We start from the raw sequence: 12,773 nt of genomic DNA, 5'->3' as shown, positions 1-12,773 counted from the left end.
CTCTCTGTCTAGGGTGCATGGAGCCAATCTCCCCTTTCCCCGCAAATAGATTGCCCGCGCAAAGAGATTGATCGATAAGTGCGGTGCGGTTCTGCTCTTGCAGCTCTTGGAGGTGAAATTCTATCGGAACTGAAACTTATGACTGTTTTATGATGATTGAGCTGTAAGATCGTGAGCGGTGGGAGAGAGGGGCACACAAAGTGCTACTGTTGTCTCGCTCATTTCGCTCTTCGTACCGATTTGTAGGGGGTGCGTGCGTTTTTCTTCTTGTTTCGAATGTCTTAAGAATCGTTTATTTCTACTAGGTCGTAATTTATGCAACGAAAAAGATGTAAGATTTCGATGTGAGCTTTGTTGTATTTATTATTTTTTATTGACTAAATTCAGTAAAAATGCGTCCTCAGTAATGTTAATCAGAACTAGCAAGGTCAAGTAATGCTCGAGCGGGTTTACCGCACGCGACTAATGAATTACCCCTGCGGTCTGCCGCCCCGCTTAAGAGCACTTCGCCAGCTGCGTTTGAGCTAATAGACGATCTACTTACTGATAGCTCGTGCTACGATCTAGCGCACAGAAAAGCAGGAGTAGGAGGGTTTGGCTAGGATTCTCGGCTGCAACCTACACCAAAGGCAGGGCAGGGCGTGAACAGGTGGGATCGAGAATGGCACACTTTGCGCTTAGCATACGGCTGTCGTTTGCGATCGGGGAGAATGCAGCCCCCGATAGTTCTTTGATACACTACCAGAGTAGAGCAACAAGTACGGCATTTAAATGGGCAATTACTATTAATAACGGTCAATACTTTCGCGTTTCGGTCGATGGTAGCTGGCGGCCGAGGCTTTTCCAGCCCAATCTCCAAGAGACCGGTACGCTCACCATCGTCATCCGTCTGGAAGAGTTCACTTCGTTGTTTCAGTATAAAAACCACGGCCGGGTTCTGAGTGCAATCATAAGCAATTCAAGTGTTCTAACAATCAAACCTCAGTTAGCTGAAATCTAACCAGAAATCCCAACAATGAAGGTGATTTGATTAGAATTTTTGTGTGATAACGTATCAGTGTTTTTTTTTTTCGTCTCATTTTGCAGTTTATCATTGCCGCTGTTGTTCTCACCCTGGCTGTAGCCTCGGAAGCTAGTTGGCCTGCCGGCCCATGGGGACCATGGGGAGCTACCGTTGTTCAGGCCAACGCTCCAGCTTGGCCAGCATGGCCATATGCCGGAGCCTACGGAGCGTGGCCAGCAGCTGCCGCCCACTGGGGTGGTGCCTGGCCTGCTGCTGCCCACTGGGGAGTCCCAGCTGCTTCAGTTGCCCACCATGCCGGAGTTGTTCCCGGTGCAACCTCCGTGACTGCTAACCGTGGTGCCGTCCATGTTGCCCCTCTGCCCGGACACGCCATTTCCCAGAAGCAGCTGAATCTGGCTCCAGCTCCAGGAACCATCTAAGATACTCAACAGCCCGATCTATCTACCCTTCCACTTCCACCAATCCAACGCGATGATCACAACAGGAAAATGCTCAATTGACTCAACCCTTCTGAAACCAATAGATCTACAACTGCCATGCTTGAAAACGCTGAGCCGAAACCGAAGTTCTGTGTTGTACGTTTTAATGTGAATAGCTAGAGGAACACTATTTATCGGATGTAAATATATGTACTTGACTAGAAAACAAAAAAATGGCTTTTTTGTTCAGTTTTTTTAGCTTCATATCCATATTGTTTGATTTTTATTGTTTGGTTTCACATCAGTCGAGGGGTTTATATTTGATGGTTCACGACAAATTTTATTTCAAATGAGATACTTAATTGGATTTTTATTTGAAACCATTTGTATAAAAAGGCGCAATTAGTAATTGGACAGAAAATTATAATGAACATGTGTAAGTCTATCACTTACTGTTTTTCTGAGTGAACGTGTTCAAAATAACATTTTTGTTAAAACAATTTGAGTGATTATCATGGTTTCAAGAGTGGTACAATAAACTGACAGTTTCGGGCCACACATAAGATATATGTTTTAAAAGAGCCTCAAATTACTGACTAGAAAGCAACAACTTCAAATAACAAAATCTGATGAGAATGACACCAGAACAAAATCGAAACCGTCAAACACTTCAAATCAAGAAAGAAGGATAACGTACAAACAACAAAGAAGGTGCTGTAATGAGTAAAGCTCTAATTTTAATCGGAAGATATGACAAAAATTAAAAAAAAAAAAACAAAAAAATTAAAAGACCTAGCAAAAAAAAGAACTAGGACTGGGGAAGCAATGAGAAAATTAAATTAGGGGCCGTTCATTCTCTCTCCGCGTAGTTAATCGTGTTCGTTTGATACACTGTGCTACAGCGATTTAGAACTTTTAAAGTGACCTAGTGTAGGTTGTAGGTCTTGTTGAGTGTAACATTCGCTCATACTAGAAATCTTCCAAACACCCCCAAAATCTGAAGTTATGGTCAAAATACGATTTTTTGGACTTCAGCGCATATAATATTTTTTAACTCAGTCATTTATCAATCGATTTACAATATTAAAGCAGTTTTAGAAAGAAGACAAATATAGCTTTCAAAATATATACAGGTTTGTTTCAATATCAATAAAACATGTTGAGTTATTTGAGCATAAATCTAATTTTTTAGACTTTTGCACAAAATTTTTCAATTTAATTGTCAATTTTCCGTCTATTTTTGTGAGAAACATACTACACATATACTATAATTTTGAAAGTTTATTCAATTCCGAATCAAATGAAAGTAGTTTTGTGAAAATCGGTTGATATTTGGCTAAGTTATATATTTTTTAAGAAAACCAGAATTTTTGGCTTCTATCGCGCAATTATTTCACGGAGTTACAAATGATGAAAAATTGCAAGAACTTTTGATGTGACTTAGTGTGGGTTGTAGCTTTAGTCAAATGTTACTTGCGTGTTTACTTGAAGTTTTTCAAATACCCCAAAAATTATTAGTTATGGTCAAAACCCTGTTTTTTACCTTAGCTCACATTTTTATGTTCAATTCAGTTATTTTTCTACCGATTTTTTATATTTTGGCTGTTTTGGAAAGGCGAAAAATAGAACTCTTGACACATATAAATATGTCTAAAGAGTTTACCAATATGTGATGGATAGTTTCAAATAAAATAAGATGATTTATATTCAATAAAATAAGATGATTTATTTTTTTTCAAATTTTACCGATATGTGATGAATAATTTTGAAATAAACAAAATAGTTTATGTTATTATTAAATTTTTTCAAAGTTATTCGCAATTTTTTGCACATTTTTGTAATGAACGAGTATAATTGCTGTAGAATTTGAAAAGTACATTTAGTGTCAAACGAAAACAGTGAGTGCTGTTTATGAAAATCTGTTATAATTTGGCTGAGATATGACTTGATGTTTTCCACCATATAGGGTAGGGAACATATTCTAAGCAGCTTTAGGAACCGCCTGTGTATTCAGACGAAATACTCGAAATGTGTTGGGTGAAATTCAAACAGTAGTATATCAATCTGTTCTCTATCGTTTTCTCTGTCAGAACTTGTTTCCAGATTGTAAAACTGAGTTAGCAAACTTTAACAATCATCAATCAAAGTTCCCAATCGAGGGACACTATTCCAATCACCCCGAACCTATTTTAAGCAGTTTCCATCTGTTTTGCAGGCGTTTTTTGCAGCACCCGAAGTGGCTCCTGAATGGCTGCAATATAGGTCGATTTGTTTCAACAGCAATTGTTCACAGATTTCTTTGTGATTAACGGTATTTTTTATATTCGTAAGACAGCTAGACAATCGAAGTTTTCGTTCCATCGTTGAAATTGTCGATATCGATCAAAATGCAGAAGTTTGCGGCCTGTTTTCTTCGACTGATTAAAATAGGCGCTACTGCTTAAGCCGTTCCCTACGCTACTTAGATTTCATCAAATCATTTCTCAGCATAATTATAACATATTTTCATTAACAACACCTATTGTTTTCGTTTGGTACCAAAAAGAACCTCTAAATTTTACAGCAATTGAAGCTCCATCATTACAAAAATGTGTGAAAAATTGCGAATAAATTTGGAAAAAATTGAAAATAACATAACATTATTTATTTCAAAACTATTCTTCACATATAGGTAAACTTTTCAGACATATTTATATGTTCCAAATGCTCCATTTTTCGCCTTTCCAAAACAGCCAAAATATAAAAAATCGGCTGAAAAATAACCATATTAAACATAAAAATGTGAGCTAAGGTAAAAAACGGGGTTTCTGAAAAACTTCAAGTGAATGCGCAAGTAACATTTGACTAAAGCTACAACCCACACTAAGTCACATCAAAAGTTCTTGCATTTTTTCATCATTTGTAGCACCGTGAAATAAATGTGCGATAGAAGCCAAAAATTTCGGGTTTCTTTATAAAATATATAACTTTGCCAAATATTAACCGATTTCCACAAAACTGCTTTCATTTGATTTGGAAATAAATATACTTTCGAAATAATAGTGTATTTGTGGTATGTTTTTTACGAAAATAGACGGCAAATTTAAAATTAAATTGAAAAATTGCCTGAAAAAGTCTATAAAATTAGATATAAACTCAAATAACTTAACATGTTTTATTGATATTAGAACAAACCTGTATATGTTTGGAAAGCTCTATTTGTCTTCTTTCCAAAACTGCTTCAATATTGAAAATCGGTTGACAAACGACTGAGTTAAAAAATATTATATGCGCTGAGGTCTAAAAAACCGTATTTTGACCATAACTTCAGATTTTGGGGGTGTTTGGAAAATTTCTAGTATGAGCGAATGTTACACTCAACAAGTCGCTTATATCATTCATTTCATTCAAGAAAAAAAAAATATTGCCAGAGTTTTGAGTTTTGAGTTAGATATAATCGGGAGTCTAAGACGAAGTGAGTAAAATTTATATTTAGTTAATTCTTTGTATATACTGAGTTAAGACAACATGAGTTCTGCAGAAACAACATAAATATATAAGTCATTCCATCCCAAATGTACAAAAAAAAGTACAAACGTATCAACGACCTTCTCAGGTATGACTCAAAGCTTGGGGAATTCTTAACAAAAGGTCACTATGCAAAAGACCCAACTTTGGAGATCACTTCGTCAAAAACCCTTATTTTTTTCAGTTACGACGATATTATTTTTTTTTTTTTAGTTACGACGATTATAGAGATAGAGATTTACTGTTGTTGAAATTATTAAGTCATTTAAGTAATCTAAAAAAGATATTTTGACATCAGATACAGCATTGACAGTAAACAACTTCAAATTTCTCTAGTTCGTTAAAATCTCCTAGCTTTCTTTACGTTAGATTTTCACAAATGCTTAAGATTTAAATTAACTTGCGTATGTTTCCAAAGAACATAATAATTTTTTTTCAGGGACAATGATGTCAATTGTTGAATTTTTCCAGCTAATTTTCCGTAAATTATGTCATCAAGAATGTCCATAATCGAAACAGAGCTGTTCGTAATATAAGAAGAAAAATTAGAAGCTAATCAGAGTGAACTTGACCTTATCTCTTAAAAATGGTGTAAATTGAGTTTAGCTCATAATACCTCGGAATGATAAGTGTTTTTCGTGCAAATTTTTTCCAGAAACATAATGAAATTATCGAATTTCAAATCAAAATATATTTTTTCGCCGAAAACTTTAATTATACTTTGGAAATGCTTAAAAGCATATCTGACAATAATGCCGCTTAAAATTGATTATTAATTATTTTCAAAAATAATGTATTAGTTTATTCACGTAAAATTACATCTCACGGCAATGTACATAGGGGTACAAATTTAAAAACCGAAAACTTCAAGAGAGTCACGAAAACTGTCCACCTTCGAAATGTGACTGGTCGCAAAATGACGCAAAGCAGCGTTTACGTCGTCTACAAGAAAAAAAAAGAAGACAAAGCCAAGCAAAGGCGAAAGCAACGGAAGCAGCAAAACCATAGTACCAACAACAGCAATAACATTACTAGTAGCAGGAACAACAGTAACATTCGCATAAATAACAACAACAGTAGCAACAACAACATCATCAACCACAGTAGCAGCAACAACAACGAAACTGGAACCATCACGCAGCGCAACACACGACCTTCACTTTTACTTCTTGACAAGGAACTATTGGCCGCAGCACGCATACATTTCTCTGGACAACAAAACAAGGACATTAGAACAAAATTCATCAATTTTCAAAAAGGCGAAACTATCAACCCGTACAGAACTGAAAATGTTCGCACTGGCCAGACTGAAAATGTAAACAACAATAACAGCGACATCAGCAACAACAACTCAACGTCAACATCCACACCACCACACGACAGCCAATTCGAACTGGACCCAATGCGGCCTCCTATAGTGCGCTTAACGCAGCAGTCAACAAACGGCGATGGGCGCTTTTTAAAGGCTAGACTTCGTGACCCGAATATAATGAAAATCGTCCGCCTGTACCTTGCGTTCATGAACGACCAGCAACCAACAGTATGTGTAGATGGTTACACATCAACTAGTATCCGAATGCTGTTAGCTTCCGAAGGACTACCAGTAAGCACCGTACATCTGCTGCGCATTTTCCAGGAAGTCTACCAGGAATACGGGCTGTCACCCTCGGAAGCAAAAGCTGACCTACAGACGTACAGGACCTTTCTACTTTGCGAACGGTCACATCGGCTGCAGCAATTGCGCGTAAGTCACGTAAATTTTCACAAGTAAAGACGCCCAATTTGGAAAGTAATAGTGCAAGTTCACATAGACAATTTTCACATTCCACACAGAATGCAATAATGACACCTTCTTTGGAGGAAGAAAGTAATTATTTAATTGAAAATATTTCACATTCCGAACAGAATGCTAAAACGACACCCTCTCTCGAGGAAGAAAATACTATTTAAGTCAAACTATTTTTCCAAAAACTTCTTCGAACGAGCAACAGAATGTGACTGAAATACTGGTATACTGCCAAAATTTCAACCGCATGAAAAGTCCAGCCAAAATGAAGGGAATTAATCAAAATCTATTATCATCCACCTTCAAAGTAATTCTAGGAATTATTTTTCAAAACTCTAGAATCTATTATGTCTAACATGAAACCAGAAGTAAAACTGCATGTCTATGGCGACTTCAACCAACGTAATGCAGACTTTATCGTAGACATTGAAAATGAATCTATCTTACTCCCAGTCGTAGGCGAAAACGAAACACTGCAGTATCTTTTTGGTAAATCCTCAGAACTCGGTCTATATCAAATCAATCATGTCAAAAACAAACAAAATACATATTTAGACCTATTATTCACAAACTGCACTGAAGACTTCTGTGTAGATGCATCATTGACTCCCATCTGGAAAAATGAAGCATTTCACACAGCAATTGAATATTCAATAGTAATTAATAACAGTTCGTACCCTAGCGACTGCGAGTACGAGGATGTACCGGAATACCACAAAACTGACTTCGAACAAGTCAAACGTAGACTACGCATAATAAATTGGCGTAGTGTTATTCGTAAAGAAGGAAATGTCAACGAAGAAGTATTAAAATTTGATGAAATAATTAATCAAATTATATCAGAAAATGTACCACTAAGAAAAAGAAGACGAACGTACACCAACAAATATCCAGTGTGGTTTAATCCACAATTGAAGAACCTAAAAAATAGAAAACAAAAAACACATAAAATATACAAAAAAGACAACAATAGCGGAAATCTTCAAAATTACCAAGAAATTTGCTGTCAACTTGACGCAGCCATTAAAATTGCGCATGAAGAGCATAACCGTAGAGTCGAACATCAAATCAAGTCCTGCCCTAAGAACTTCTTCAATTACGTAAAAACCAAACTAAAAAGCAACAACTTTCCATCACGAATGCATCTTGACAGTAATGTAGGACACACTAGTAATGAAATATGTAGTCTTTTTGCCACTTTTTTTTCAAGAAATATACACCACATTTGAAGAAACAGACCGCGACCGCGAATATTTCTCGTATTTTCCTGAATTTTCGAATTCTTTATCTGTCAATCAAATATTTGAATTCGAAATTTAGAACGCACTTAAAAACTTAGACGCTACGAAAGGTCCTGGACCTGACAGAATAGCTCCAATTTTGTTCAAAAACTTGGCAGAAGAACTATCTACACGTTTACTACACCTATTTAATATGTCTCTGAAGAATAGAATTTTTCCCGAACTCTGGAAAACCTCATACTTAGTGCTAATTTTCAAATCTGGCGCTAAATCAGACATTCGTAATTGTCGTGGAATTGCCATTATTTCAAGCATTCCAAAATTATTTGAATCAATAATTAATGAAAAAATCTTTCAGCAAGTAAAAAACCAAATCACAACAAAACAGCACGGCTTTTATAAAGGCCGATCAACTACCACAAATCTTTTGGAATTCATAAATTTCACTTTGACTGTAATGGACAACGGCAACCACGTAGAAGCACTTTATACGGACTTTAGCAAGGCATTTGACAGAATCGACATAACTTTATTGCTCTTCAAGCTCGAAAAATACGGAATGGAAACAAAATTCTTGGAATGGCTGCAGTCATACTTAACAAAGAGAACACAAATAGTCCGCTTTCAAAACTCCTTCTCAAACCCAATAGAAGTAACTTCCGGGGTTCCTCAAGGTTCTCACCTGGGCCCTCTTCTTTTTATATTATACGTGAATGACATTTCCTTTCTTCTCAAATCAATACGTGTCCTTCATATGCTGACGACATGAAGCTCTTTATAGAAATAATCAATGCAGAAGACTTCGAAATATTCCAGAATGAAATTAATGTATTCTACACTTGGTGCAACAAAAGTCTATTACAACTCAACATCAAAAAATGTAATTCAATAGCATTTAGCAGAAAAACAGTAACACCACCTACAAACATTTTCTTAGGAAACCAACCAGTAGAAAAATGCAAAATCGTAAGGGACCTAGGCGTAATCTTAGACTCCAAACTTACATTCATAGAACATTATAATACAATTATCAACAAAGCAAATAGTATGCTGGGCTTTATAAAACGCTTCGGCCACAATTTTCAAGACCCATATACAATCAAACTATTATGTATTACATACGTCCGACCAATTCTGGAATACTGTAGCATTGTATGGAATCCCTATATTGTAACACATGAAGAACGCATTGAATCTGTCCAAAAACAATTTCTTTTGTACGCGCTTCGTAAACTAAATTGGACAGCATTTCCCTTAACATCATATGAAGCACGCTGCATGCTTATAGACATACAAGCACTTAAAGAACGCCGCGATCTTTCAATGCTTTATTTTATCAATGACATTATTTCTCAACGCGTGCAATCTTCTAAATTATCATCGCAACTAAATTTTTAGGCACCCAGTCGTCAATTAAGAAATCGTAAAATATTTTCGGAAAACTCTCACAGAACTAACTACTCAAAAAATGGCCCAATAAATCGTATGATGCGTCACTATAATCAGCACTGCGAAAATATCGACATCACTATGGGCAGAAATCAAATCAAAAAACGACTAGCTACTGGAAATAATGTATAGAATATAAGAAAACATAGTATTATTATAACTGTAGTCTACATTTGCTTGACGATAATAAATAAATAAATGTATAAAACTCAGTCAGTCTTCAAACGATTTCCTTCATTCTTTGGGCAATCGGTTGAAAAATTCTCCCCGCTCTAATGCACAAAATTGTAGTTTGAATATTCGAGCTTTTCTGCTATTAAAAATTGTCAAGCCTTTTTGAAACGCCAATTTTTACGTCTGATTTGACGCTTGCTTTTTCTAACACGGTCGACAGAACATTAAACCTAGTTACTCAAGTTCTACTTAAACCACTAGCAGCTTACTAGTGGAGCCACTGCAGTTTTCTATTGGATGGCAGATCTGCAGCAGGCGGCGATTACAAATATCTCGCTATATATATATATCGTATGTTTATATTTTTTTCTCATTTCAGTTCTGCGCGCCTTGTTAAGCTTAGAATAAAGAAGATAGGCCGCATGCCAAACCTAGAACTCCACAGAAGTTGAATCGTGTAGAGGATGAAATCAATGTGTAACATAAAATGTATTTTTATTTTTTTGTAAATAGCCTTTCAAACGTCTTCGGCATGTTTTTGCATAGGATTACTGCAGTAAACCACTGCCGAAGACGTTCGATGCCCTATATTGTATATTTACGTTATATTCATATTTTTTCCTCATCTCAATTCTGCGCCCACTGCGGAGTCAAGATGAAAGAAGATAGGCCGCATGCCAAGCCTAGGAGTCCCCAGAAGTTCAAGCGTGCGGCCCAATAGCCCGGCCCCAGGTGGCCTCATATGCAGAGTATTATGGGGGCTGTCCGCAAATGTTCTGGCAATAACAAAACACCATTCCTGTGAATCTTGATGTTCCTAAAGTAAATAATTTTTTCCGAGACTTCAATGAGTTGTCTCGTAAATATAACCTTGAAGCGACGAACCCGGCGAGCAATTACTATGCGACATTCTAACGTTCTTCTGCATACACTGAGGGGAATGATTGAAAAGCTATGATCTTTCTAGGGCAACTATTTTGAGCTTCAGGAACGCATCGTACATTCAAACTCAGTGGTCAACTGAGTTACTATAAATTTGGGAGAAACATAGTTGACTTTCATTTTTGTTATTTAATATTTTTAGCATTAGAGTGAAATGTTTGAAGCGAAATAAATCATAATTCGAAGATCCCAGGATATATGCATTCCGATTTATATTAGACAAAATGTCTAGGTACGCGCCACTACGGAAGTAGTTATAACGGTAGGGACGTGCCCCTTGCAGCGGAAAATGTCTAGTCAACATCATCCGCTATACTTGAACAGTTAATTGGTCTAGCCACAATCATCCGTTATACTTGAACAGCTAGTAAACCGCACGGACTGTGAAAATTCGTATTGGCAATTAAAATTTTAAAGTTTCGAATTGAAAGGTCAACCCGTCTGTTAAAATTGAAAGAACAAAACCCCCAGTACAATGACTGTCATGGATCAACGACTTTTGGCTGGAATTATAAGACACGTGTTTATTACAGTTCGCACATCACAGTAATAAATATTCAAGCAACAAATCGACGCTCTCCCCTGTGTGGCATAGTGGTTGAAACGAATCGTCATCGAACCCTAATTAAATCAGGTTAGGTAACATCGGATCATAAATTTTAATTAAATCACATAAGCGCATGGATTTACCGAAAATTTAACTTCAACAATCAGCATTAGAATTAGCCTGCCTGAAAATTTCGATGAAGTGCATATCAACTCGCGTGATAACTTGCAACGTCGTACAATATGCGAAAAAAATCTGATTTATCCCAGCTGCTAGCAGCCGTGGCCGCCGCCCTCGGCTCGGACGGACAGCGAAAGTGAAAACAAAACCGGTGTTGGAGTCCCAACCGAATCCGACTCTACTAGGCAGGTAATGAACAACAATAACAACCGTGCTGCTCCGATTCATAAATATTCACAATCTTCCATCAAAAGAATAAGGAGAAGGAGGTGGAGGTGAGCAACTAAATGGGAAAATAATCGCGAAACTCAAAGCAAATCCGCATGTGTTTAGTTGCAATGCGACCAGATGCCTGCAGGAAGCGAAGGGTACGAGCAAAAGCAAGTGTTAATCTTGTTTATGTCCCCCAAGCTGCGAGTCTTAGAGGAAGTTGGTATAATATAGTCAGCTGTTCAGTCAACTCAAGTTAAACAAGCCTTTATGCAACGCTTTTGCCTTGCTCCAGTTCCTTGACAATCGTTATAGTCCTCGTTCTCGCGCGCGAATACCACAATACCGGAGGTCTTTGTATGCAAATCGTTGCCCTGCTGGTTGCGTGATAAAATTATAGGATGTCGAGGGAGAATTTGTCCTCCCCTGTCGAAGACAGCAAAGATTACTATTTAAATACTTTACTTGCGAATGACGTGCGGACGACATCATTCAATCAATCTAGATGGGTGTGGCCCAGTGCTATTACGAGAGTGATTTCCTGGTTAAATAAAGTAGATCGAATAAATCAACATATGACGACATGACATGACATAACGACGACACGGTATACAGCGCTACTGTTCCGCGAGTCGACCTTAAAAAATGATTTATTCATTGTTGCAATTTTGAAGCTTTAGCAGAAGCTAATTAAATTATACGTACCAAGCCAATGTCATGAAAGGCGGTAATACAGACAGAGCGTTGTAAATTTTTTTTTGATAGCGCTGACAGGTAACATTTAGTTGGCACAGCACTTCATAAAGCTTTCCCTTGACATGGCGTTTAAATAGCTAAACTCCATTACAATGTTCTAATTGAAATTTTCAGGAGATTTAGAAAAAATTAAAGAAAATCTGTAAATATTGTTGGTGAAAATTACATAAGAAAACAACAGTTAACAATCGAAAATTGAAAAAAAAATCTTAGAAAACTGATAAAAATAGATCATTCTCATAATAGTTTCAAAAATCAGACTGAAATTCTTGAAAAACAGTATTTGAAGGGCACAGATAATCGTATCTATATATTTTAGATGGCTCGCGTTTAAAACCTTGATAGGCAACGTTTCTGCAAACAAAACTTTTGACCATGAGCTATGCACATAACGGATAAAAGCAATAAGCCGGATAATTGGATTGATTAAAATGCTATAAACCCCACGAACACTGAGAGTGTTGGACGAAAGGAGACATTAAAATCAACAATTCCTTGAGTATAAAATGCAATGCTATTTCAGTTTTATTTCATTATC

General features: G+C 36.7%; 1 protein-coding gene across 1 annotated transcript; it reads left to right on the top strand.

Annotated features, from left to right (window-relative positions):
* Positions 1–945: 945 nt before the first annotated feature.
* On the top strand, positions 946–1,664 carry LOC129729489 (adult cuticle protein 1-like). The gene is made up of 2 exons (XM_055688097.1): positions 946–1,021; positions 1,087–1,664. The coding sequence occupies exons 1-2, from the start codon at positions 1,016–1,018 to the stop codon at positions 1,441–1,443; spliced, it is 363 nt and encodes a 120-aa protein (XP_055544072.1). The 5' UTR covers positions 946–1,015; the 3' UTR covers positions 1,444–1,664.
* Positions 1,665–12,773: the final 11,109 nt, after the last annotated feature.

Source organism: Wyeomyia smithii, chromosome 3 (assembly GCF_029784165.1).
Source record: "Wyeomyia smithii strain HCP4-BCI-WySm-NY-G18 chromosome 3, ASM2978416v1, whole genome shotgun sequence".
In the NCBI taxonomy this organism is placed as follows: domain Eukaryota; kingdom Metazoa; phylum Arthropoda; class Insecta; order Diptera; family Culicidae; genus Wyeomyia; species Wyeomyia smithii.
This window is presented reverse-complemented; position numbering and strand designations above follow the sequence as displayed.